Source organism: Pistacia vera, unplaced genomic scaffold (assembly GCF_008641045.1).
Source record: "Pistacia vera cultivar Batoury unplaced genomic scaffold, PisVer_v2 Contig188, whole genome shotgun sequence".
Lineage (NCBI taxonomy): Eukaryota > Viridiplantae > Streptophyta > Magnoliopsida > Sapindales > Anacardiaceae > Pistacia > Pistacia vera.
In genome coordinates this window covers 191,405-218,835 of record NW_022195981.1, presented here as the reverse complement: position 1 = coordinate 218,835, position 27,431 = coordinate 191,405, and the positions used below count along the sequence as shown (strand labels likewise).

The following is a 27,431-nucleotide window of genomic DNA, read 5'->3' as shown; positions in this document are numbered from 1 at the left end:
AGAGAAGAAAAAACGCGTTTTCTCTAAACAATACTGTTGAACTTGAATCTTCTTTCTCTCACTTCCATTTCTTCTTTCTTTCTTTCTTTCTCCCCTCCCCACCAAAATTTAGGGTTAGGGTTAGGGCTTCAAAGAAGAAAAACCCTCTCTCTCTCTCTCTATCTCCCTGTTCATCTTCACCTACTCAGAGAAAGGGTTTAGGGTTTTTATACAACCCTCCAAAGGGTACTCAAAACATGGTTTCTTTTCTCTATTCAGTCATCAAATGGCATTTTTTATACAAACGACTCTCCCCACTTTTACTCTTGTTCCTTTCACTGCTCTGCTTCACTTGGAACGGTGTCGTTTTAGCTGCTTCTGATGATAAATCGGTGCTGATTCAGTTCAAGAACTCACTCTCCGATCCATCAGGCTTGCTCTCCACCTGGAATCTGAGCAACAACTCCAATCACTGCTCTTGGTTTGGCGTGTTGTGTGACTCCAATTCTCGTGTCGTTACGCTCAACATTTCTGGGGGTGGCAAAGAAGGTAATTTAAGTGAAGCTCAAAATGGGTTTCAATTTTCTTGTTCTGATTATGCTCAGTTTCCGATTTATGGGTTTGGTGTTAGAAGAAATTGTAAGGGTAGTAAAGGAAAATTGAGTGGAAAATTGTTGTCTGCTATTGCTGATCTTACTGAACTTAGAATTTTGTCTCTTCCATTTAATGGGTTACATGGTGAGATTTCGAAAGAAATTTGGGGCATGAAAAATTTGGAGGTTCTTGATCTAGAAGGCAATTTGTTGAATGGATCTCTGCCTTTGTCGTTTTCCGGGCTAAAAAAATTGAGGGTCCTTAACTTGGGGTTTAATAGAATAGCCGGTGAGATATCGGCTTCATTCTCAGATTTTGTGAGTTTGGAAGTGTTGAATTTGGCTGGTAATCAAGTGAATGGAACAGTACCTGCTTTTGTTGGCAGGTTGAGAGGGGTGTATTTGTCATTTAATAAACTTGGTGGGTCCGTGTCGGGTGAAATTGGAGAGAATTGTGAGAACCTTCAGCATTTGGATTTGTCAGGGAATTACTTGGTTGGTGGAATTCCGCAGAGTTTGGGGAAGTGTTTTCAGTTGCGATCCTTGTTGTTGAATGCCAATATGTTGGAGGAAGTTATTCCAGCTGAATTGGGTATGCTTCAGAATCTTGAAGTGTTAGATGTGTCAAGGAATAGTCTTAGTGGGCCGATACCTGTTGAGGTAGGAAACTGTTCCAAATTGACTGTTCTTGTGCTTTCAAATCTATTTGATACATTTGAGAATGTTGGGAGTACAAGAGGGGATTCTCCAGTTGAGCAATCGAGTTCTATGAACGATGATTTTAACTTTTTTCAAGGTGGATTTCCTGAGGAAGTTGCATCCCTTCCAAACTTGAGGATATTGTGGGCACCACGGGCAACACTTGAGGGCAAGTTACCAAGCAATTGGGGTACTTGTAACAACTTGGAGATGCTTAATTTAGGCCGCAATTTTTTCACGGGAGAGATACCTGGTGCACTTGGTCACTGCAACAAACTGCATTTTCTTGACTTGAGCTCAAATCAGCTTACTGGAGAGCTTGCTGAGGAACTCCCAGTGCCTTGTACAACTCTCTTTGATGTCAGTGGAAACTCCTTGTCAGGTTCAATCCCAACATTTCGTAGTAGGGCCTGTCCTCCTGTGCCTTCCTTAAGGGGGAACCTCTTTGAAAGCTATGACCCACCTACAGCATATTTGTCATTTTTAACAAACAAAGCTCAGGTTGGAACCCCTTTGCCATTACTTGGAGGAGATAATGTTCTTGCAATATTTCACAATTTTGGAGTGAATAATTTTACTGGCACTCTACCATCCACGGCAATTGCACCTGAAAGATTAGGGAAGCAAACTGCTTATGCATTTTTTGCTGGAGAAAACAAACTTAGTGGACCTTTCCCAGGGCACTTGTTTGAGCAATGTGATAGATTGAGCACAATAATGGTCAATGTTAGCAACAACAGAATGCCTGGTCAGGTTCCAGCTGACATTGGTACCATGTGCAATTCTCTTAAATTTCTTGATGCATCTGGGAATCAGATTGTTGGGCCCCTTCCCCATGGTGTTGGGGAATTGATGTCTCTTGTTGCTCTTAATTTAAATTGGAACCTTATGCATGGCCAGATTCCGACTAGTCTTGGACAGATAAAGAGTCTAAAGTATCTTTCTTTGGCTGGTAATAACCTCACTGGCTCTATACCTTCCAGTTTGGGTCAGTTGCAGTTATTGGAAGTGCTGGATCTTTCTTCGAATTCTCTCACTGGTGTGATCCCAAATGATCTTGAGAACTTGAGAAGTTTGACTGCTCTTCTTCTCAACAATAATAATCTCTCTGGGCAGATTCCCTCTGGTTTGGCAAATGTTTCTTCACTCTCAGCATTCAATGTGTCCTTCAATAACTTGTCTGGGCCGTTGCCCTCAAGTAATAATTTGATGAAGTGCAGTAGTGTTCTTGGAAACCCTCATCTACATCCTTGCGAGGCATTTTCCCTGACAGTTCCTTCTTCAGATATGCAGGAGGCTGGGGATCCACAGAATTATGCTGCAGCCCCAGTGGAAAGTCCAGTAAGCAGTGGGAGCCGTGGCTTCAATTCAATTGAAATAGCATCCATAACATCTGCATCGGCTATTGTGTCAGTTCTTTTAGCTCTCATTGTCTTATTCTTTTACACCAGAAGATGGAATCCACAACACAAAATAGGTTCTACTAGAAAGGAAGTAACAATTTTCACAGACATTGGAGTTCCATTGACATTTGAGAATGTTGTACAGGCGACAGGAAATTTCACTGCAGGCAACTGCATTGGGAATGGAGGTTTTGGTGCAACTTATAAGGCGGAGATCTCACCTGGAGTGTTAGTGGCCATAAAACGGCTTGCTTTCGGACGGTTTCAAGTGATTCAACAGTCTCAATCTCATGGGATTCAACAGTTTGAACAGTTTCATGCAGAAATTAAAACTCTTGGAAGGCTTCGACATCCGAATTTGGTCACTTTAATAGGTTATCATGCCAGTGAATCGGAAATGTTCCTTATTTATAATTATTTGCCAGGGGGTAATTTGGAAAATTTTATCCAGGAGAGATCCACAAGGGCTGTGGTTTGGAGGGTGCTTCACAAGATTGCTCTGGATGTTGCCCGAGCTCTAGCCTACCTTCACGATCAGTGCGTACCACGTGTCCTCCATCGTGATGTCAAGCCCAGCAATATCTTGTTGGACGATGATTTCAATGCTTATTTATCTGATTTTGGCTTGGCGAGGCTTCTAGGCACTTCAGAAACCCATGCTACTACAGGAGTAGCTGGGACTTTTGGTTATGTTGCTCCAGAATATGCAATGACTTGCCGGGTTTCTGATAAGGCTGATGTTTACAGTTATGGGGTTGTACTTCTTGAGCTACTTTCAGACAAGAAAGCTCTGGATCCCTCATTTTCCTCTTTTGGCAATGGTTTCAACATAGTTGCATGGGCATGTATGCTCTTGCGTCAAGGTCGTGCCAAGGAGTTTTTCACTGCAGGATTGTGGGATGCAGGCCCTCATGATGATTTGGTAGAGGTTTTACATTTAGCTGTTGTATGCACAGTTGATACTCTTTCTACTAGGCCAACGATGAAACAAGTTGTACGGCGGCTGAAGCAACTCCAACCTCCTTCATGCTAGTGTCTTGATAAGACTGTTCATTAACATAGTTATTTGTAGAAGGTGAGCCCATTGTAATTTATGCTTCTCCGGCTGTATTGTCCGTGGCTGCCTCGTAGGTAGAGTTCTCAACTGTAGTTAATTCCACTTGTAAATTGTATTGTAATTTTGCACCCATTTTTCTATGCCATTTTTCTGATTAGGGAGCTTACTGATGAATCTGCAGAAGAATGCAGATGCTTGTTTCCACTTATACTTGTAATTTTAGTATCATTTGTTGTTTAATAAAACCATCGAATAGAGTTACTTTCTGAGAAATTTCAAGTGCTTGTTTAAAACATTATATCTGAAGCTTGATGATTAGTGGGAAGACGAAACCTGTTAAAGGGCTCATGGTTTTCAATTTGCAAAGACTTTGTCGAGAAAGTAAAGCTAAAAAGTAATTGCAGGATTCTCCTTGGAAGAATCAAAGCTCGAAACCTTCCGAGATTATCCCTTTAACTACTAAAGAAAATTTGATAAGCACCTTAGGGTTACTTTTTCCCCATGAACCATGGTTGGTGGTTCTCCCATCTTTTCGTCTTTTACTTTTGGTGGTTCACGAGCAATGGAAGAACACATCATAACTACCCACTTACACTATACTTCATAGCTTTAATAATGCACATCACCAAGTTTATAGATGCACCAATAAGTTGCAGGTAACCACTTTTGCATATTGATATTTTCATTCATAGCTATACCCTCTCTTTTTGTCACCTGTTTTCATGATTCGCAACCATCAATTGAATTGTCTATCCTAGGATTAATGTTGGAAGATTTAAGCAGTCGAACAAAGAAACTAAAAATAGAGCTAAATTACCCTGTGAGCTCTATAACCATTGTTACATGCTTTCATGTATTACATACAATAGAAATGCCTTGTCCAGTTGAAAAAAAAAAAAAGGGAAGCTTCATAACCATTTTTGGTTGAGGTATCGATGCATTACTGCTACAAAAGGGCAGAAGGGTTAACGACTATATGCTTTAGAGGGTGTGCAACATCGCCTCCACCAGCGTGCTTCACAAATTCAGCTGGTGAGAGAAAGCTACCATGGCAAACACATACTATTCTCACCTCCTCGCCCTTCCTATACCTGTAAAGAAAACCTTCTATTCTTTTCCCGTTGGGGCCATCACCTGTAGTAGACACACAAGGCATATCTTCTAGCACATTCCTTACCACTTCCTTCATTCCCTTTTCAGCAGCTGTTGTCTTATTCAATTCATTCTTCATTGGAACCCCGGCAACTTTACTTGATTTTTCTGCAGTTGTTGCTTCAGTATTGGTTGGTGATTTGTGCTCACTCTTCAGCATAGACTGAACACTTGAAGGGCTTATTGCTTCAGTACATTTGTTCAATCCTGAAAAGAGACGCAAAATAAATTGGGACTTCAAATCACTAAATATCGTATGACTAGCTTGTGAATAAAAGACTAAAGAATAAGAATATATACAATCGGTAAAACAGAAATACACAATTGTCACTTGTATAGAACAAGATAAGAGTATGACTACCAATCTACCATATGCAATAGAAAATCTACCAGGTTCTAGATCTAAAACATTAATCATAAATGCTATATAGATCCAGTAGGCAGCATAAGCTGAAGCCAGTGAGCATCAAAATATGCATTAACTGCCAATCAACATCAGAAAACCACAAGATTTGTAAACAATCAATTCAACCTTCCCTATATTACAGTTATTACTATTTCAGTTAGGATTCACAGGAAGTGATGATCGTACAAGAAATCACATTCAAATGAAGCTGAACCACTATTTATGATGGATATTTCCCTTTTGCAGGTGAAAATAAGATAAAGAAAAATCAGTCAGTCCTCTTTCATTGTCTTCCCTTTTCCTGGAAGTGACTGTTTACCAGAGTGCACCTTTTGCCCTGATTATTCCTTTAAAGTTTAGTCATATTACAACTGCTTTAATTGGTCATAGAAGAGTCAAAATTTAACCGGAGTATCGTACCATGGAATGACAGGGAGTTTCATAAATCTTCCTCCGGTAACTTCAATTCGGCTCCATGCAACAGACCGTTCACCATGAGTGAGTGCCTGCTGTTGACTCAGGTGTAGAGCCTTATTAAACCAATTAAAGCTTTGATCACGTACCAAGAAACTCGTCACCACAATTTAAAAATGATATAACTCACATAATGAAGTCATCTCACAAACGCAGTTTTTAGAATCTCCCTTCCTCTTCCTCTCCTTCGTTTTGGCTAAGAGAAGACCATAGATTGAAGCATCTTTATAAAGTAGCCTTAAATTAATAGGTCCCAAGACACGTATAATATGGCCTTAGTTATGCATATTGGCTAACAACAAATTTCTCTCTGTAAAGCTATTAACAAAGAGGCCTGCTATTGCATAGTACTCCAATATGTTTGTTTCTTCAGCAGGTGCTATTCTGGTAATCCAATAGTTGTGAACTGTTCCAACAACTTCTCTTGCCTGCACATGCAGCTTCTTTTATCTTTGGCTATGAAATTGGCGACACATATACTCTTAACATAAACATAGAGGCTCAGATCTGTTGAATTTGCTCTCAGCAAAACGCTTGTTAACCAGTCTCGAATTATCTTGACTCACAAAGGGTTTACCAATGTACATCAAATAGGAAAACATTCTTTTTTTTTTTTTTTTTTTTATGTCAATTGACAATCTAAACAAGGACCCCATTTGAAATTCACTCATAAAAAGTTGTTTCCCCACTAACATCGCCCCCACCCGGAAAAAACAGAACATCATACGTAATCCAGCAATATCACTAAAAAAGAAGGATCTGCACACCTCATAGTCAAAGGAATACATTATCATTATGACTGAACAGAGAAAGTCACCTTATGCAAAGATTTTAGGGGCTTTAAATTCTACATTCGGAAAAGCTAGAACAGAGATCAACTTTGATTATAACAGAACATATTCGAGATTTTTTTTTTTTTTTTTTGATATAATAACTTCATACATAGCGCATAAAACCTGGATTAAAATTCTTTTGACTCTCCACACTCCAGTTTGGTTATTTTATTATTATTAGTCTAAATTATCTTATATTTGACTTGAAACAGAAAATGATTTACAGATTTAAAAATGCTCATCAGTGAAGCTAAATTGCATAAACTAGTTTAATTATACAGATCAAGAATGAGAACCTTAACAAAATCAACAAGAATAATAACTGAGAACTAAAATCAAAATAGCAAAAATATGAAGATCCACCAATAAAATAATTGTAAAAAGATAAAAGTTAAAGTACAGATTAAAAGAAATACCTTGAAATGGTTGACTCTCAAATTCAGAAATCCCAGATGAGCCACTACCTTGTGATGATCCAATTGAACCTTGTGACGGTTGTGGCGGCTGCAGCGGCGGTGGTGGTGCAGCTGGTGGTAATAGTAAACTTCCTTCACCACCACCACCACCAACACCAACACCAACCTTGACTGCAATGTTACAATTGGCTCCTTTGCCTCCATTAACCCAACTTTGCACACAATTTTCAGCCTGAAAAATCCCATTAACAGTAGCCTCTTCTTCTGCCCCAAAAACTCTACTTCTCTCCCTCGAAATCTTCCAATTCCTTTGCTTCTCTGACCTTTTCCTCTTTGCTTCCATTCTCCTCAAAGTTTGCAACCCTTTTCTCTTCCTCCAATCCTCTTCAGTCTCCGTTGGCAATGAACACGTCCTTATAAGATTACCACAACCCACAGGCACCAAAAACGAACTCTCATTATTATTATAATTGTTAAAATCTTTCCCAGTTGGGTTCAGAAAATCCGGAATTGAAGAAGATCTTTTAAGCTTATTTGCTCTTTCAGGGTCCACCCCAAACCGTCCATTCAATGACAGCCCCAAACTCAGCTCAATCTCTTCCGTTTCTTCTCCACCACCACCACCACCACCTTGTTGAAAATTCCTGTAAAAAAATTGGTTGGTCGTCCCATTCATGAATCTCTGCAACAGATCTGTAGAAAAACCACTTACTTGAGCTTCTTTCGCCATTAATTTAAAAAAAAAAACCCAAAATTCTATTTAAACGATAAACCACAAAAATCATTCCATTTTTTAATCATCTTCATCTTCTTTCAACGATAGTAGTGCACAATGAACACGTTAATGTAAGAACGGAGAGAAAGATTGATTACGTTTATTTGAGAGGGAACCAAATTACCGTAAACACCCCAGAAAGGTCATGGGAAAGTGACACGTGGAGGGCATGAAGGAAGGGGAGAGAGGTGGAGATGAATAGAACACACGTGGTGTCAAAAACCAGATTCCAAGGCGTCTCCATCTCTTTGGTTGTGTCTGTGGATTAAGCTTAGATAACAATCGTGTCGTACCATGAGTGTGGATCCCTCCTCTAACTGCCACGTGTTGCTGAATATTTTCAGTTAGCTTTAGATTGTCTGTGGGACATGACACGTGGACTTATTTGGTTCGGATTCGTGTCTCAGATTTTCTCCTTCTAGCTACCTGCCGTTCTCTCTTTCTCTTTCTCTTTCTCTTTCTCGTCTCGTCTCGTCTCGTCAATGAACGGTTCTTTGTCTAAACGTGGCGTTTGCGTTTCGGTTGCTGTGAATTTCGGTGCGACGCATCTGCATGGTTGTTGATGGGCGTTACCATCAGCTAATATTTTCTGTTTAGTTACACGCCAATTTATTTAACGTTTTGAGCTGTTACTAATTAATTAAAGAGAAATTTGCTTGATTAATTCCAACTCATTAGCCAATCAAAGACCTTAAAAGTGATGGCCCCACATGATAGTTGAATCCAACGGGTGAAAACACATGAGCGGGTGCGTAAAAGATAAAGGTGAGAAAAAGAGAAAAAGAATCTCCGAAAAACACGCAAAAAATCAAGAGAAGATCAGGCGTGGAACCCAAGAGGGCCAAGTTGCACAAATTGGCACTTTTTTAATTATTAATCGGGTTAGTGATCTCGGTTACTGCCACGTGTCTATTACCTATTTCTATGTCCACGTGTTTGGCTCCTACTGGTTTCAGACAGCTAAGCAGGCTTGCAAGTTGCAGAATGCGACGTGTCGGGAATTCATATGAAAAAGTGATGATGTAAATTGCGTGTCGTACGCACGTGTCCTGTCAGAAAAATTATTATTCTATTAATTACATTTTGTATTAGGTAAGTGTAATTATTTTTCCTTTAAATTTATTATATTTATAATCCTTAATAATACTTAATTATTCGTTATTCTAAGTATATGCTCCAATTATAACGAAGATGATTTGATTGAAAGTTAGTAAAAGTGTAAAGAAGCATCTAATACAACATGATGTTGGAAACGTTTACGTTGAACCTATTAATGTAATAAAAAAAATAATTGGATTAAAAATTCATCTGATTAAGATACAGCAAGTGGATGAAAAAGGGTGAGTCAGATGATAGCAAGTTGTTGAGAACTGTGGTTGGTGACAGTAGCACAAACATAAATAATATATTTATAAGAATGAATTAAATGGAATGATTCTTAAAGAGAAGAGAGGGATTAATTAGTCCAAGTTTTAACCATGTTTTATCACATCTCCTTTTTGGACTTTGTGGGTATTTGGTCAACAGGCAGATTCAAATCTTTTTTTGTGTAAATGGGAATCAAATTATGGACTTTTAGACTGATTTTATTCTAAGTTAGATCAACTATACATTCCTTTCAATCAAAATTGACAGTTTGATTGTTTTGGATCTCTAAAATTTTGCAACAATACCATGTTTTTTTGTTTTTGTTTTTCTGTTTTTGACAGGGTATCTTTTGACAGAGATTTTCGAACCAATTTATGCGTATTTCAACTAATCTAAGATATATTAAACACCTTACAAGCATAATGTTCCAAAGTGATTCAAACCCAGAAAATTAATGAAGTGAGCAAACTCTCTTAACCACTAGACCAACCTTTTAGGGTCATAATACCATGTTTATGATGGTAGATTTTGAACTTGTAAATCAAAACCGTAAAACTTGTAACACAGCCAAAAGGCCGAGTTTTACTCATCGCGTTCAGTTTCAAGGCCAAATGGCTGCTGCAAAATGTGACACTGAAGTGGGGATTGAACATAACCATCCCATCTAAGAAATTTTGGTAAATCAATAAAAAATTCTATCCATTTAAATAGTAGTTACAAGAAAGTAATTCCGTCCATCTCTTGAGATGTTAGGCTCATCCCATTACAGCTACCAAAAACCTTACAATTATCAACATTCTCCCAAGTTCACAATTACTTAATAAACTTAGAGAATGAGTTTAGATTCTTGAAAGTTACAGAGTAATCCTATGGGAGAAAAAAGGGCCCTAAATCCAATCCTAGAAAAGAAATCCTAAAATTAATGAAATGTCTTATAATCTCTACATCACTGCAACTCATAGTCTGGAAGTTACTTTCTTGTAAAATTTATAAATCATTGGAACACTACCTTCTAATTCTTTTCAAGGGCTGAGAACTAACCAGGTCAAAAAGTTGCCACCAAAAATTCATTCTTCAGAGTTTAATGCAGATACACCTGTCTGACTCGGTACACCTGATCGGTTACCTCTCCAACCTCTCCCTCGCTGATAACCTTCAACTCGCCCTGATGAACCCCTACCTTGACCAGAGAAATCTCCTCGGTTTCCATATTGATTTCTTCCAAAACTTCGGCCACCACCATAATTTCCACGTCCCCTGATGTTGTCATTCCGAAACTTCTCTCTTTCAGGAGGATACCTACCTCTACCACTGCCGACTGCAAGAACCAGCACCATTAACAATTTCGTCATATGCTAAAGTTTGGTTATCTAGAATTTTAAATATCAAGTACATTATTATTTCAAGAAGACAAGATTAAAAAGCGGGAATGATTTCAATTTACCTCGAGTGTTTTTCTTTCTCTCAACAACAGCCTCTAGCCCTCCAATAATGATAGGTGAAGCCTAGAACATTGCACTTCAATTTATAAACAGACAAAAAACCAATACTATAGAAATAATTTTTTTAATGGCAACGGAAGTATCAACGAGATGACAATATAGTGAAATGTTGCTAGATAAGTTTATCAACCAGTAGGTCCCCTATCCAAATAGTTTTGAGGAAGGTGTGACACAAACAAAATTGGAGAACACCAAAATTCTTCACAGTGAAGAGTATTTATGTAGGTACAAAATTGAAAAATAGCATTACAAATTTAGAGAATCTGCATCCTAAAAGAAATGACCTCATTCCACACTTCTATTTGATCAACATGAGAATCAAGTGTTAGACACTCTAAAAGGCGAACTGGCAATTCTTTAATTAGTCAAAGTAGTTACAAGTCCAGTCCAAATAGTTAGATGATACTTGGTGCTCCATATAAAGTGCATAACTCTTGAACATAGCAAGAAGCAAAAATATCATGTCTAATGGGATATTTCATGTAGTTGGAGAATAGCCAAAACATCGAACGATGGAGTACATGCTGAATATCAATGACAAGAAGAAATTGATTCACTGGTTGCAAACCTGAATTGCATTATCTACAGAAGTCGAAGACAGAAATTCAACAAAACCAAAACAGTATCCCTGTTGGCCAACATACCAAAGATAGGAAGATCAGCAAATTTTATGCCAAGTAATGCAAAACTTCATGGAAGACAAAATTGTTTAACCATGCAATGTGTTTGAAACCAACCTTACTATTTCGAACTTGAATACCTCTTTGCTTGATTGGTCCAAATCTCTTGAACTCTGCCTCAAGCTCAGAATATTTCGTGTGTAAGGGCAAATTTCGAATGTAAATGGAGTGACCCTCAACTGAATAGAAAAAAGTTATCAGACTCGACAAATTTCCAGAACAAGTAAAGAACAATCAAGAAGCTCTAGAGTGCAAACCGGTGAGATCAACTTGATAATTCTAATAGTCCCACCACAGGGCCTTACTTTCTTTCTTTACTTGTCAAGATCTGAACCTCATACCTTTCTACACCCACCCCACCTTATAGTATTTGAGCTAATACCAGGCCATTACTGTCCTTTTGCAAGTATGATTTTCCATTTAACATGAGAAAGAATCTATGAATTTCCATTTAACACAAGAAAAGGTCAAAAAACTTTGAATCTATGGAATGGCATATCAACATCAGTTTTTTCAGATGAAAGCCCTCAATCTACCATATAACACACAGAGAGACAAGGAAAAATATACCTTCCGCTTGAGCTTCGCTAGTCTCAGGGAGATCAGTATCAACTGGAGCAGGTGTGTCAGACTGTAAAGCAGGTGATGCTGATCCAATTGATTGATTCTCAGTTTTCATGGGAGTCAATTTTTCTGTATTAGTAGCTACATAAACTTTGGTTGGCCCTGACCCTCCTTTTGCGACTTTCACCTACAAAATAATAATTAATAATAAAATTAACTTCAAGAAGTAATCCAATGCAAATGCCTATGAGCAAAAATTCTTCATTTGTGCACTCACAATTGATGCATAAGATATCTTAGGAGCATCATCTTGGGCTAAAGAAGAAACCGATTCAACCATGGCAGGAGTGTCCTCTTCAACAGCATGAGACACTGATTTCATAATAGACTCTTCATCATTCACTGATTGTCTCTCGTGACCTGAAGGTTCATAGATCTTTCCAGAAACACTTTGATCCTCTTCCAAACGAGAAGTTAATGGATCTGATGCAGGAGGATCCGGATGATGAATGGGCTCTAGAAAATAAGAATTCAATTTTTTTTTTTTAGTAATTTAAAAAAAAAAAAAAAAAAAAAAAAAAAAGTTAATAGAATTCCCCCCTACCCTAAAAAGTATAACATACCTGAATCTGGGAATGACGGGACCACTGGGGTATCACCAACATTATTGACTGGATACTTTTCCAATACTTCACTATCTTCTACATACCTAAAAATATCATTCAGAACAAAGTAGCCATTGTCTTGTGGAGCAAGAAAGAATGATTGCACAAATTTTCTTCTCAAGTTGTCCTTGCCTGTCAAGCATCCAGTTACTAACACAGATACTCCACCACTAAGGGAGTTCTGAGCATCAGCAGTTTTTATCTCTGCCTTAGAGTTCTTAAAATCCAAGGAAAGAATCTTCTCATTTATACCCTGCTCCAAGAAAAACAATAATGTCATCAACAGTTTTATCTCATTTTTGGTTATAAAAGAATCATCATGGGAAATGCCAAACAAGATTTTAATGACATCTTTAGACAAAGAGAATCAATCAGAAGGAAGTAGATTAAAAAACTAACCAAAATTTCAAGGAGCAAGAGTACATGAATTCCTTAAAAATTAAAATAAGGCAAAAAAATAAAAAAAATAAATAAAGATAAGAGAGAACAGTAAGCATGTTTTCAGTATATACAGACCCATTTTCAGCATGCTATAGTGGAGGAGAAATATATAGACATTTCCAACACGGTATATTCATTTTCCACCAGAAAATTTGGTGGAAAAAAAATCTATTCTGAAAACTTATACCAGCCAAAGATATTAATTAAGTTTCACATATCAAGAAGAAAACTTTACATACCACATATTTCATCATATATTTCCCCCTAAAAACTCCCACTAGTTTAACATTAAATTATCCTTGCGGCCATTCATGAGCTTTCTAACCCAACAGAGGTACATTGCTTAGACAACATCAACCCTCAAATTGATGAGACAATTTCAAGACAATTTCTAACCCAAAATCATATTGATGAGACAATTTCAAAACCACTGTCAACATCTAAGATTGAGAATTGCCTTATTTAGCCTGCAAGAGCTCGGTGAGATAATAGTTTACGAATATTCTTAAGTTGCTGCAAATCAACCATTTGCTAGCCAACAAATGGCCACACATATAAAAATAAATAGTAAACCATATGTGTGGAATATGCAAATCATCAGATTTTCTTGAATGGCCAAAGCATTAAATAAACTGTAAATGGTCCCAAAAAAAAATATGTTCACCCTATATAGCCTACTCCAAGCATATATATCTATCAAGTTATTTCACAAGAAAAAATAAAAGGACATACAGTCCAAACAGTATATCAATTATACAATCAAAAAAGTTCCCAAGACACTTACTTCCATGGTTGTCACTGATGTCATGTCACCATTGGGATCCGGTCGGCTTAGCACACTTGAATCATGATAAAATTTATAAACTGTCTCAGGAGAATCATAAAGGATATGGTAATACTGCTCGACGAAAGCATTACCAACCATTTGGGCACTGGGAGGACTTGCCGTTTGCAAGGCCATTCTGCCAATAGCAACACATAAACATTAACATAAGAACATTTCCATAATTAAATTTTTTCTATAACTGTGGGGAAAAAAATAATAACACTAACATCAATGACACAAGGCACTATAATCTCATAAAGAAGAGAACAGCTAGCCCCAACCATAGAAATTAGCACACAAATAACAAGGGGCCGGCAAAGGAAGTGAACAGGTTTTTACACGTCCAGCATCCAATAAAATGTAAATCATCAAAACAAAAACCCGTATGTATCCCACATAGATACTATGCAACAAGCCTTCGACCACTAATTGTTGGCTCCCATGAACTCTCAACCTCAAAATATTTGGACAATTTATACCAAATGGGAACTTTTAAATGCAGCACACATTTAAACACTGTAAAATAATATATATAAATATATAAGATTCCCATTAGTCCAAAAGCTTCAATAGAGCCTAAGCAAAAAGTGAAAACATATCATAGAGTGTGCAAATTTAACACCACATAATTCTCTAAAATGTGCCAATACTGACAACTGTTTAAAGAATGCTCTTATTGACGCAACCAAAACTAGCATAATTAACACGTGAAACTTGAAAGCAAAAAGAACAAGGAAATGGCCTGAAAAGTAATAAATCCACATTCTCCAGAACAGCAAGAACAGAACTTGCAACACATACCATAATCACATTCTCACAGAAACCCTAAAAGAATGAATGCATAAATGTTTTACACTAAACAATCATACAGTAAAGAGCCACACAATTTATGACTACAACAAATAACAAAATACAGACACAGCTCAACAATTTGTCTCAACCAAAAAAAACAAAGTTACGAACTTCAAAGCAAAAATAGCTCCTTTACCATGACCCAAACGACAAAAAGCTAAAAACTTTACCCATAAAACACAAAACTAAAAGTACCAATTTGGGAAAATCAATAGATGTTATCAATCAGCAACACTATGAGCAACAATAAACGAAGTACAACCACCCATTAGAATTAGAATAGCCATTGCAATGTCAGATCAAAGAGAAGATAATGACAAGTAAACATTCAAAATAAAAACAGAAAGAATGAAAAAAAAAAGTACCATTCATTTAGGAACGTGAAAAACAAAAAATGATTAAACAAATTAAAGCAAATGTACTAAAGAAACGGACTAAAAAACAAAAAAAAAACAAAAAAAACGAGGAGTGATCTGTAAAAGAATGAGTTTTAAAATAAAATAAAAAAGTTACCTTTAATGGGGTAGTGTTAAAGCTACCAAGAAAGTAGGAGATGGTAAAGTGATGAAGGTGAAGTAGAAACAGAGAAGAAGAGGTAAAGTTTGCGCACGAAAGAAGGGACAGGAGGAGAACGAAAGGTACCCGTGAAATAAGAATAATGAATAATAATGAATAGATGGTGAATTTCTTTACTTGGGTCAGATTTTGTTTGTTATACTTGTCTGAGTTTTATTGTATTCCACACCTGGATAACCTGATTCCGGCCCATTGTTACACTTCATCAATACTTTCTGAACTAGGAAAATAATGTGTGGATATTATACGAAATATGGAAATTTTTTTTTTTTTTTTTTTTTTTTTTTTATTATAATCAGGGTGCTCAGGCCGGTTTATGTGTATCTCAACTTATCCCTATATGCTCCGTTGAACACCGAGATCCATTGAACTATCTACAAGCCCGATGGGTCAAGTAAGTTACAAATATAGTAGGTAATTACTTTGTGAGACTCGAACATAAGACCTTTAGATAACCCATCCACATAACTAAAATCTTGTCGTCCGACCACAAGGCTAGTGGTTGGAATTATGGATTTAGATATTAAAAATATTGAAATGTGATTAGAAAATGCTATCCTTACAAAGACCCATACAAAGAGGGCTACAAAGTGACATCAGCAAGAAGAAAAAAACAAAGAAAAAACGGAAAAAGAGAGAGAAAGAGAGAGAGAGAGAGAGAGAAATCATGAAAATCAAGGGTGAGGATTGTCTTTGTATGCCCCTTTTGTATGTGTCTTTGTAAAACTAGCATTGCTCATGTTATTATATATATATATATATATTGTTGTGTGTGATTTTTTTATCAAGCTCGGGCCTTCGCCGGGATATAGCTCGACCCAGAACTAGCTCAGCAACGATGATTGATCGACCTAGCATAAGCTAGTCGCAAGCAATCCGAGCAATCATTCAATCAATCCCCAGATTACTTTAGATCCTAGATATTGCGGGAATGACTAGATCAACATCGATCACTACGCAATCACAACGTCTAATCGCTAGAATATTGGAATTGCAATTCAGATCAATTGTAATCCCTTTAATTTCACTCTTTTCTCTGTACAAACCTTGTATATAAACTCTAGTTAGTAAATACGAGTACGACAAAAAAAGGGTACAAGAATTTTATTGGTATGATACAGTAAATGGTGAAAAATATGTTTGTAAAAATTTGGTCATAAAATTTGGATACGCAAAAAATATGGTACGGGTATATACGGGTTTAATACGGCACATTGTCAATAATTTGTTTTGAAAAATACAGCAATATCAATCCTAGTTTTAGCACTTTTCATGGGCCATTTGGTTAAAATCTATATAGCATTTCAAATATACGGGTATGACAAAAAAAGGGTACGGGAATTTTACGGATATGACACGGCAAATGGTAAAAAATACGTTTGTAAAAATTCGGGAAAAATTCGCAAATAATACGGTTGGGCTGATAAAATACGGCAGTTCGCGAATAATACACGAATTTACTATCTAGGATATAAACCCCCTCAAATGATGAGGAAGGGGCTACAATTTTGACATAGGAATTATATTGTAAGCTCTCATAGCAAATACAAAAATAGTGGATGTAGGCTTCAGAGTTAACCTTGTCGAACTACTTTAAAACTCTCATTGTCTTTACTTTATTGCATTTTTACATATATTGCTGATTATTCTTAATCACGCACGCATCAGTTCCGATCTCGGCAAGGTTGATCGGATCTCGCTAGTTGGTGTAGATTTCTGTATCAACATTTTGGTGCTAGAAGGAGGGCCTCCGCCAACATCTCAAGGATTCCGGCAAACATTCATAGCAACCTACCTATTCCAGGCCCAAAATGGTGTACACCATATCAAAAATCACCACCAGAAACCTCAAACACGTGGAAGCAGCCCATTAGGAAGTGCAATAGGAGATCATTGGACGCCGACCACCTATGCCGCCAGCCCAACACACCACAAACAATCAGGGGGCAAAGACGTCAAACCCCGAGAATGGCTAGCTGATGGAGATTATCAGAACGATGGTTGCACATGTGATGTAACAGAATGTGGCCAAGTTGCGGTACCAGTAACTAGTTGCTCAGAACCTCGACTAGCAACACTGCACCAATGCAACCCCAACAGGTATGAATTATGCAGGTGGACAGTTCATTCTGTCGATGCCAGGGGGTGATCAACACCCCTAACCTCGCAGACATCACTTCGCTCACGAGCGCGAGTCTTGCGGGCAAACAAACCTTGGGAGGCGGCCAAGGAAGCAACCACAGAGAGAAAGAAAAAGCAACGGGCACCACCGAGAAGTCGGTGATACCCCCAGTGTTAGCGTGCCGGTATTAACCCATGCCCAATAGAAGGTAGATCTTCGCAGGCTCGCAAAGCAAGTCATGTGCATCAGTTTGGCAATAACTAACGTCGCGAGCAATGCACTGACGAGCATAATAGCACCTATTAGCCTAGCCATCATGACTCAACCTCACGCATCAATGCGTACACCAGAGGAGCTTATTTGGTCGAGGTAAGGCTTAATAGAGCTAGCCAGGGGAACCACAATGAAGATTTAGATCGCGTGTAAAAAATTCTCGACGATCTGAGAGCTCACCAGAACAACCTAGCGAAAGAAGTAGTAAGTTGCCTTTTCACGAGGGAAGTTCGCTGGGCCCCATTGTCACAAGGATTTAGGGCACCAAAAAGCAAGTTCGATGGGAAAGGGGACCTTAGAGACCACTTCGACAACTTTAATGACCTGATAGAGCTACACCAGGTCAGTGACTTAGCGAAATGCCAATGTTTCACAATCATGTTAGTCGGAGATGCCAAGAGGTGGTACAAGAGGCTCAAGGCGAACTCCATCAACTCCTGGCAACAATTCTCCTCGCTGTACTTACAACAATTTAAGGTAAAAAGGCAGTTCGCAATACCGCTCAACTACTTAAGCAACATCTACCAAGAGAGAGATGAAACGCTGACATCATACCTAACGAGTTCTAGAATGAGCAGGCAAAGGTCGCTGATGCCCCCAAGGAATCCATTCGAACTTTGCTGATCGCAGGAATCAGGCCAAATACGGAGCTATGGAAAGAGCTCTAAAGCGAAGATCATGTAAGCCTGGCCAAATTCTACCAGATGGCTGCAAAATACTACCGGGTAGAAAGCTTGTTGGCAGCATTGGCTAGAGGCTTGACGCGGGGGGCCTCGGACAGGAGACAAGATCACCCATTGAATAAGCATGGGAGTTGAGACCACAATAACAGGGATCGCAACAAGTTCCAAAAGAAACAGAGAATAGATAATCATAGGGACAGGCAACCTTTCCCGCGGTATGTAGAGTATACCCCCGTCACTCAAGATGTCGCCCATATCTATGGAGTGTCTAGAGAGGCGAAGAGACTGCTCGCTCTAGAAAGGATGAAGGGGCCTCCAGGCAAAAGAGATTGGCAAAAGTACTGTCGATACCACAGGGATATTGGGCACAACACAAACTATTGCCGAGCTTTGAAGGACGGCATCGAAGACCTAATAAGAAGAGGTCATCTAAAAGAATTCGTTAAGGTAGAACCAACTCACGAAAATCCAGGCGAACAAAGTAACCAGGCCCCAAGTCAGGCTTAGAACCCAGCACAACAAGCTCCGCCAAACCCCAATGAGGTCTTCGTGGGAATGATCTACGGAGGACCCAACATAGCAGGGAGCTCGAGATGTGCTCATGAGCAATATGCTTAGGAAGCCAGAACGGACTCGATTCCCTGGGCAATGAGCTGCAAACAGAAGCTGCCCAAGCAACCCAAACAAGAGAGCAAGGTAGTAGGATTTACAGTCGACGAGTGCAGAGCATCACCTCGCCAAAATCATGATGCGATAGTGATCGCAGCTAGAATCCGCAATGCAAGAGTATTAAGGGTAATGGTTGACAATGGGAGCATGGCGAACATTATTTTCTTGGAAGCCTTCTGAGGAATGAGGTTCATAGAAAGGGACCTGTGAGCATGCCCTTCACCGCTCTATGGGTTTACCAAGGACAAACTGGTTCCCAAGGGCACAATCAACCTTCCTGTAACCTTGGGGGTAGAGCCAAAGGTTAGAACAGTGATGACCGAATTTTTAGTAATAGATTGCCCGACCACATACAACGTCATCCTTGGAAGGCCAATCTTGGATGATTTAAGCACAGTGATGTCAGTGTGCTGCCAAGCAATGAGATTTCTGACTACTAAGGGAGTCGTAACGATCAAGAGCTATACCAAGGAATCTTGGGAATGTTACAACCGAGTTATAAATGTTGCACAGAAATGGCCGCACCTAAGGACAATGATTATCGCAGAATCTAAGCCAAACCCCAGACCACTCGAGGATACCATAGATCATCGCATCCATAGAGAAGAGCTCGCAGCAGGGTCAACAGAAGAATTACGAGAGATAAAGGTCAGCGAGGAAGACCCAACTTGTGTACTGAAGGTCGGTAACGGCTTGAGCGGCAAGGTGGTTGACAATCTAGAGAGCTTCCTAAAGAAAAACCTCGACGTGTTCGTGTGGGTGCATGCAAACATGGTAGGGATCAGTCCTGAGATAATGTGCCACAAGTTGAACCTCGATCCTAAAGCTCGGCCGATAAGGCAGAAAAGAAGATCTATGGATGCAGAGCGCTCCAAAGTGCTCAAGAAAGAAGTCGATAAACTCTTGAACATCAACCTTATCAGGGAAGTTAAATACCCAGATTGGCTTGCCAACCTGGTCCTAGTCAAAAATTCGAATGGCAAATGACGGACTTGCGTCGACTTTACAGATCTAGATAAAGCTTATCCGAAAGACAGCTTTCCGCTTCCACGGATCAATCAGCTAGTAAATGCAACAACTGTGAATGCACTACTTAGCTTTATGGATGCATACTCGGGATACAATCAAATCTCGATGTATTAGCCCAATGAGGAGCATACCTCCTTTATTACTGACTGCGGAATTTATTGTTACAAGGTCATGCCATTTGGACTCAAGAATGTTGGGGCGACTTACCAGCGCCTAATGAACAATATGTTTACCAACCAAATTAGGGAGACTATGGAAGTTTATATCGACAATATGCTCATGAGCTCGTCAAGTCTAAGGTCACTGAAAGCCATGTCGAGCATCTGAGGGCAATGTTTGACATCCTCTGAAAGTACCAAAAGAAGTTCAACCTCTTGAAGTGTGCCTTTGGAGTGAGCTCGAGGAAATTCCTAGGTTTCCTTGTGAACCAGCGGGGTGTCGAAGCCAACCCGGAGAAGATTTAAGCTCTCCTCGATATGAAAAGTCCGACTAGCATCAAACAGGTATAGAGTTTGATAGGGCATGTGGCAGCACTTAGTAGGTTCGTTTCCCAAGCCACATATAGATGTCTTCCCTTCTTCGAAACCTTGAAAGGGAAGAAAGGTTTCAAATAGATAGAGGAGTGCGAGAAAGTTTTCCAAGAGCTGAAGAGACATCTGAGACAACCTCCCTTACTATCAAAACCTATTCAGGGTGAGCCATTGCTATTGTACTTATTAGTATCAAAGTCCGCCGTCAACATAGCATTGGTACGCGAGGAGGACGGAGTGTAGTGGCCGGTGTACTATGTGAGCAAGAGACTGCTTGATGCGGAGATAAGATACCCTAAAATGGAAAAGCTTGCATTTGCCTTTGTCGTCATTGCCAGAAAGCTGCGACCTTATTTCCAGGCACACTTTATCCACGTGTTGACAAACTTCCCTCTGAAGAAGATAATGTAGAAGCCCGAGGCATTGGGTAGATTGATCCAATGGACAATTGAAATGAGTCAGCACGATATCAAATATATCTCAAAGACAGCGGTTAAAGGCCAAGCTTTGGCAGACTTTATATTTGAGTTCTCCTACCAACCAAAAGGCGAAGTAAGCCCGTCAGGGGTGGATACCAATAGGGATGTCGAATAACAAAAGCAAAAGTTCGATGACTTGTGGCAATGGACCTTGTACGTGGACAGTTCCTCGAACGAGAAAGGGGCAGGAACGGGGCTCTTGCTAGAAGGTCCTGAGGGAAACTCAATCAGAGCTGCGGTAAGATTTGGGTTCGTCACCTCCAACAATAAGGCTGAATACGAGACATTGCTCGTGGGAATATGCCTTGTTAAGGAAATGAGGGTAGAATCCGTGAAGGTGTACGGTGACTCATAGCTTGTAGTCTACCAAATTACCAGGGAATACCAAGTAAAGGAAGATAAGATGGTGTCCTCCCTTCAACTGGTGGAAACCGAGCTCAAGCAGTTTAGGTCCTTTACAGTCCACTAGATCCCAGGAGAGAAGAACTCGAAAGTAGATGCTCTAGCTCGCTTAGCCTCAGCGATGGGCCAAGACAAGTTGAGTCCATACCAGTCAAGTTCCTACCAAAGCCAAGCATCACTGCTCCACAAGAATTAGTCCTAGCTACAAGCCGGAGATACAGTTGGATGGATGCGATCATCGCCTACTTAAGGGATAGAACATTACCAGATGAGAGAACTAAAGCCAGAACACTTCGCACAAAAATAGCTTGTTGGAGCTCATCAACGATAAATTGTACAAGCGCGGATTCAATGTGCCGCTGCTGCGATGTATTGATCATGAGGACGTGAACTATGTTATGATAGAAATCCACAAGGGAATTTGTGGAAACCACGCGGGAGGCTCTTTAGCATACGAGGTGCTTTACCAGGGATATTACTGGCCAACAGTTTATGAAGATGCAATGGATTATGTTTGCAGGTGTGACAGATGCTAGAGATTTACAGATATCCTACGAGCTCCACTGTAAGAATTGACCATTCTAAAAAGCCCTTGCCCATTCGTGATATGGGGCATCGACCTTATCGGTCCCTTGTCTCAAGGAAAAGGGGGCGTAAAGTTCCCAGTAGTTGTCGTGGACTATTTCACCAAGTGGGTAGAGGCTGAACCCTTAGAGACAATAACGTGGAACAAGCTGTTTGTCAATAAGAACATAATTTGTCGGTTTGAGATTCCCCACACAATAATAATCGACAACTGGAAACAGTTTGATAGCGAAGATTTTAGGACCTTTTGCAAGCAGCTTGACATCAAGAAGAGTTTTGCCGCCGTTTATCAGCTCCAAGTCAATGGACAAGTAGAGGCTATAAACAAGGTGATCAAGCACACTATAAAGAAAAAGCTCGACGACCTCAAAGGAAGATGGGCCAACGAATTGCCAGAAGCTCTATAGTCCTATAGAACGACAGCTAGGAGCTCGACAAGTGAAACCCCATTCTTTCTATCCTACGAGTGTGAGGCGATGGCCCCGATTGAAGTGAGAATTAGTTCGTTCCAAAGAGAAACTTTTCATGAAGAAGCAAATGAGGACCTTCTCCACTTGAGGCTAGACCTGATTGAAGAACATTGGGCCAAGTCTTAGTTAAGGCTCGACTCATATTAATAGCAAGAATAGAGACTTTGAAGTGGGTGATCTAGTCCTCAAGAAGGTCGTCCATGGTACCTAAAACCAAAATTTAGGGGCACTTGGACCCAAATGGAAAGGTTTTTTTAGGATCTCGAAAAGCTCGCACCAGGATCTTTTCACCTAGAATGCCTCAACGGCGAAGCGATAATGCAAGCTTGGAACGTCGAGCACCTGTGAAGGTATTACCAATAAGCAGCTCAGGTTTCATTGTTCTATATTCATTGTAAGGCCGTTCATGACCAAAGCACTTGATTAATAAAAGAGGTATTATTCACTATCTTCTTTGTTCATAATTAACGTCTTTAGTTCGTTAGCATTTAATTATTGATCCATAAATCGTGACCTAAGCGATGATATCCCAAAAAGAAAACTCGGAGTCAAGAGTCCAGGAAATGCAACTTATCTTAAAGCCATGCCAAAATTCAACTCTTTAAGGATGAAACATCCTAAATCGACGAAGTTAAATTTGATTTTTTTCAAGAAAAAACACGTCGAGAGAAATCGGCCTCAAGCCAGCGACCAAAAAACTCAAAAAGATGATAAGTTCGAAATCAAAGTTGATTGGCGCATAAGATTTCCTGCATAAATCTAAAAAGCTTCTCAAGAAGGGAGCTACGTGTGACTTAGAGCAAATTCGAATTACAAGTCTAACTAAGACGATAAAATGACTCCGAATAACTATGATAATTATTGCTCGATGAGGAAATGATAAAAATCTTCTTATATTGATCAAGTTTGATTACATTCTTAAAAAAAAGGGAGGGGGGGGGGGGGGGGGTGGGAGTGGGGGTGCAATAACAAAAAACAAAAAGGATGATATTTCAAGCAGCTAGGGGAGTAGGAGTTCCATCCTCGACCTGTCTAGGAAGGTCGTCGTTGAGGGGGAGAGATGGCTCGTCGATAGGAGGAATGGCGACTTCCTCTCCAAGGTTGGGAGCCTCGGTTGGAGGAAGCGTGGTCAAGGGAGTAGGATCCTCGATTTCAATCAAGGGTTCGACCTCTTCCTCGCCTTCCTCGATTTCATCTTGACCCTCACCCTCTTCCTCAGAGTCGTTCGAGTAAACATAGGTCTCTCCTCAAGCTTCGACCTTCATCCTCTCGACTTCCTTCTAGTAGGCTCGCGGAAGGAAAGATAAGTCAATTGAAGGATGGGCTTCCTATAACTTCTAAACAAGGAAGACAGATGTCTCTTACGCCCGAGCAGTAATAGCCTCGTTCAGCTCCTCAATTCGAACCCCGAGCAGCCTAACATCAGCTTCGACCTCCTAGCGACCTACCGCCTTCTTGGCAAGGTCACGTGAGGACTGCTTGAACTTAGCCTCCCAGCTCGCAACAACTTTTTGAGCCGAGGATAACTTAGAGTTTAGCTTGTTGTTGGCACCCCACTATTGTGCCAAAGTCTTTTTGACCTCTACTACTTTAGCTTCGGCTTTGGCCCGAGTAGCCTCGTTCACTTTGAGTTTGTTAAGGAACTCAATTTCCTTGACCTGGAAGGTTGCAACTTCCCCCCTGAGCCGTTCGAGCTCAGCCTACCTTCACTATCTTTGTCACCTTCCATCCTCGATGAGTGCCCTCTAAAGTGTCGTAGCACTCATCATAGAGAAGTCTGCTCGTCAAGGCAGCCTAAAGAGAGAATAAAAGAGAATCAGTAAAAAGCAAGGATACCAAACGAGTAAAAAAGAAAAGAAACGAGCTACCGATACCTTTGTCGTGAAGCTGCACAACAAGCCCAACATCTCGGTGGGCGAATCATCCCAAATGGCTGCGTAAGTTTGCGGGGTGACATCATCCCTAGTCGTAGCGGCCCTGTGGCCAATGTGATCGAGGAGTTGGTCGATCATCTTGTCGATCGTAGCATGAGCTGCTTCGTCCATCTTCTTATTTTTTGGTCGGGGCAATCTAGACTTAATCCCCCTGACAATGCCTATCTCGCCTGTAAGAGTGAACTTCTTCTTGGCCAAGTCCTTGGCCGCTATGCTTTAAAGGCCACCTGCATGCGTGGCGACCTCTTTGCCCGAGCCAACCCTCTACTCGGCCATTTTTTACTTGCCCGAGCCCCCCGAGGCTCGGTTGCTTTTTTTTCCCCTAGCTATCATGCTGCTCGGATGCTTTATGTTTTCCCAAGCCTCCAGTTAGCTTGGGCGTCTTCTTCGTTGGCCCCTTATGGGGCTCAGTAACGCTCTTCCTGCCAAGTGCCTTCAAGGCAATCGCTGGCTTCTTCGCGCTTGGGCCTCTACCAAGCTCACTATCGACGCGATTCGAGCCGGTAGTGTCCGTGAGCTACTTCATCACCGTAGTAGCCGATGCCTTCTTGGCGGCCGTTAGGGCTGCCGTTTTATTCTTAAGGCCTTTAGGTTTTTCGGCCCACATCTCTACAAGGAAAGAGGCAAACAAGTTAGCGGCCCATTTGCGTGGGAAAGTAAACTCGAGCAAGTAGTAACTTAACCTTTTTCCAAGACCGTAAGGAATTTGGCCTCGTCTTGACAAAAGTCATACGCCTTTAGATGAGGAAGCGTGAGAAGCTCGTTAACGTTGCGTTAGTCATCAGAAAGATTGCTAAAACATTGAAGCCTCTGTAAGCTCACGACCGAAAGGAAATTCTGTTCGACATTAACTGCATAAACAAAACGGCTTGGTTAGATGGAGCACAACAATCAAAAGCAATCTGCGCGCACACGGGCTTCGTAAAAGAAGTACTACGAGTCCTAATGAGAGACCTTCTTTAGGATGTTGACCAACCCGTTAAGACATACTTTCCTCACCTTGGAAAGGTAGAACATCTGGTCTTTCCCTTTCTTGAGCTTGTATAGATGGATGAGTTCCTCGACGGATGGCTCGCCTAGATCATCGATCATGTACGCGATGTACATCGCAATGATGACCACGTCTGAATTAGCAGACAACTGAAGAGGAACGATGTCAAATCGCCTCAACACGTTGTCAATAAAATAGTGCAGGGAATGAATGCCCCGCACTTGAGAAGGGTCTCAGAGATCGCCACCCATCCAGGCGTGGAGTTTTTTTCGAAAGTGCTCCCCCGGAACCATCAGGTTAAGCTGCGGTGAATAGATCGCTTTAATGCACTCCAGATCCCCGATGGTAATCAACGACCGAGGTTCCTTTTGCAACCTATGAGCTGGGGACGACTGGGAGTAAGCCAACTGGATCGAAGCGTAGTCGAACAAGTCCACAACATCGAGGTCCAAGCTTCGGGCGATGAATTCTTCGGAGACCTCGGGGGTCACATTCCTAAGAATTGTCGAGCCCACCGGCATGCGACTACTGGAGGAAGACATGGCTATGGTTCGCTTATGGGTACCAAAAAAAGAAGCAAACATGTGTCAAAGCTCGAACAAATCGGCGACCATTCCACATCGCTTCCATTTCAGGCACCTAAGGTAGCCCACGCAACACGACGAATGCACGCGACCTATCCAAGGTACCGACGACCGTGATGTTGAACCGTTGTAAAACCCAAGACCACTAGAGATGCACCAAAAAACCCTACTAAAACCCTAAAACACACAATGTGAACCACAATGGCCACCCTTCGATGCAAACAATCGCAAAGAACGGAAAAGGAAAGGGAAAAGAACATTATCGGAATGAGGAATGCAAAACAACTTGCTAGAAAGACCACCGTGACGATGTAGAAACAACGGCAAAGAGAGCAAAAGAGTCAAAGAACTTTCGAAGTAACTATTCTGATAATTTTTGCCATCTTTTATAGAGGTTTGCATGGGAGACAAAAGGGCAAGGTTCGATCGTGGCCGTCGACCTACAATTGATCTTGACCCTTTATTTGTCAAGCAATCTCAGCCTTCAAACGTGGCCATGTGTCGACCATCTGCGAGGAGCGATGAATCGTTAAACTGCTGTAATTATAACCGTCGCTGCACGTTGCCTCGACTTCGCGCGTGAACAACTATAGTCGCCCATGCGCGACAAAACATGACAACCAAAGGATGCCACATTAAATGCGACATGACCACACAAAAATTACATGTTTGCCCTAACTTTTCATATTTTGAGTTTTATAAGTAACATGGAAAGTGAAGATCCAAGTGTGAAGTACGTCGGCCGGACATAAGGTCGACCTTGAAAGCTCGATCGAACTTACACTCGGAGACTTGTTGATGAGACCGAGCTTGACATCAAATCGAGCAATAGTCTTCAAAGCCCGAAACGAGCATCAAACACTAAGGGACAGATGTTGTGTGTGATTTTTCCGTCAAGCTTGAGCCTTCACGAGGATGTAGCCCAACCCAGAACTACCTTGGCAACGATGATTGATCGACCCAGCATAAGCTAGTTGCGAGCAATCATTCAATCAATCCCTAGATTACTTCAGATCCCAGATATTGCAAGATTGACTAGATCAGCAGCGATCACTGCGTCCAATCGCAAGAATATCGAAATTGCGATTCAGATTAATTGTAATCCCCTTAATTTCACTTTTTTCTCTATACAAACCTTGTATATAAACCCCCTCAAACGATGAGGAAGGGGCTACAAATTTGACATATGAATTATATTGTAAGCTCTCACAGCAAATACAAAAACAGTGGACGTAGGCTTCAGAGTTAACCTCACTGAACCACTTTAAAACTCTCATTGTCTTTACTTTATTGCATTTTTACATACATTGCTGATTATTTTTAATCATGCACATATCAGTTCCGATCCCAGCAAGGTCGATCGAATCTCGCTAGTTGGTGCAGATTTTTGTATCATCACATATATATGATTTTTTTTTT

At 40.4% G+C, this 27,431-nt stretch overlaps 3 protein-coding genes across 6 annotated transcripts; 1 reads left to right on the top strand and 2 right to left on the bottom strand.

Moving 5' to 3' along the window:
* On the top strand, nucleotides 1-4,020 carry LOC116127030 (LRR receptor-like serine/threonine-protein kinase RPK2). Its single transcript, XM_031412696.1, has one exon. It carries the CDS (start codon nucleotides 237-239, stop codon nucleotides 3,705-3,707), a length of 3,471 nt encoding a protein of 1,156 aa, XP_031268556.1. The 5' UTR covers nucleotides 1-236; the 3' UTR covers nucleotides 3,708-4,020.
* A 602-nt stretch (nucleotides 4,021-4,622) lies between these two features.
* On the bottom strand, nucleotides 4,623-8,038 carry LOC116127031 (ninja-family protein AFP3-like). Of its 3 annotated transcripts, none has more exons than XM_031412698.1 (3): nucleotides 7,912-8,038; nucleotides 7,013-7,705; nucleotides 4,623-5,090 (listed from the first exon to the last, which is right to left on the bottom strand). In XM_031412698.1, the coding sequence occupies exons 2-3, from the start codon at nucleotides 7,686-7,688 to the stop codon at nucleotides 4,678-4,680; spliced, it is 1,089 nt and encodes a 362-aa protein (XP_031268558.1). In that variant the 5' UTR covers nucleotides 7,689-7,705; nucleotides 7,912-8,038; the 3' UTR covers nucleotides 4,623-4,677. The 3 variants fall into 3 exon arrangements, with proteins under 3 accessions (XP_031268558.1, XP_031268559.1, XP_031268557.1); XM_031412699.1 differs by having other exon boundaries at nucleotides 7,886-8,021; XM_031412697.1 differs by lacking the exon at nucleotides 7,912-8,038 and having other exon boundaries at nucleotides 7,013-7,866.
* A 1,780-nt stretch (nucleotides 8,039-9,818) lies between these two features.
* On the bottom strand, nucleotides 9,819-15,348 carry LOC116127050 (nuclear transport factor 2-like). 2 transcript variants are annotated; one of them, XM_031412720.1, is made up of 9 exons: nucleotides 15,199-15,348; nucleotides 13,792-13,969; nucleotides 12,525-12,819; nucleotides 12,179-12,417; nucleotides 11,908-12,088; nucleotides 11,395-11,516; nucleotides 11,226-11,285; nucleotides 10,600-10,660; nucleotides 9,819-10,473 (listed from the first exon to the last, which is right to left on the bottom strand). In XM_031412720.1, exons 2-9 carry the CDS (start codon nucleotides 13,966-13,968, stop codon nucleotides 10,223-10,225), a joined length of 1,386 nt encoding a protein of 461 aa, XP_031268580.1. In that variant the 5' UTR covers nucleotide 13,969; nucleotides 15,199-15,348; the 3' UTR covers nucleotides 9,819-10,222. The 2 variants fall into 2 exon arrangements, with proteins under 2 accessions (XP_031268580.1, XP_031268581.1); XM_031412721.1 differs by having other exon boundaries at nucleotides 12,179-12,384.
* Nucleotides 15,349-27,431: the final 12,083 nt, after the last annotated feature.

What these genes read in the sequence shown, in the direction of transcription:
- LOC116127050 (XM_031412720.1), bottom strand. Translation starts at nt 13,968, where the DNA reads ATGGCCTTGCAAACGGCAAGTCCTCCCAGTGCCCAAATGGTTGGTAAT. An exon ending in CATCAGTGACAACCATGGAA is followed by an intron (nt 12,820 to 13,791) that starts GTAAGTGTCTTG and finishes TTCTTGGAGCAG; the next exon opens with GGTATAAATGAGAAGATTCT. An exon ending in TTCAAGTTCGAAATAGTAAG is followed by an intron (nt 11,286 to 11,394) that starts GTTGGTTTCAAA and finishes GTTGGCCAACAG; the next exon opens with GGATACTGTTTTGGTTTTGT.
- LOC116127031 (XM_031412697.1), bottom strand. Translation starts at nt 7,742, where the DNA reads ATGGCGAAAGAAGCTCAAGTAAGTGGTTTTTCTACAGATCTGTTGCAG. An exon ending in TGAGAGTCAACCATTTCAAG is followed by an intron (nt 5,091 to 7,012) that starts GTATTTCTTTTA and finishes GTCTCTTTTCAG; the next exon opens with GATTGAACAAATGTACTGAA.
- LOC116127030 (XM_031412696.1), top strand. Translation starts at nt 237, where the DNA reads ATGGTTTCTTTTCTCTATTCAGTCATCAAATGGCATTTTTTATACAAA.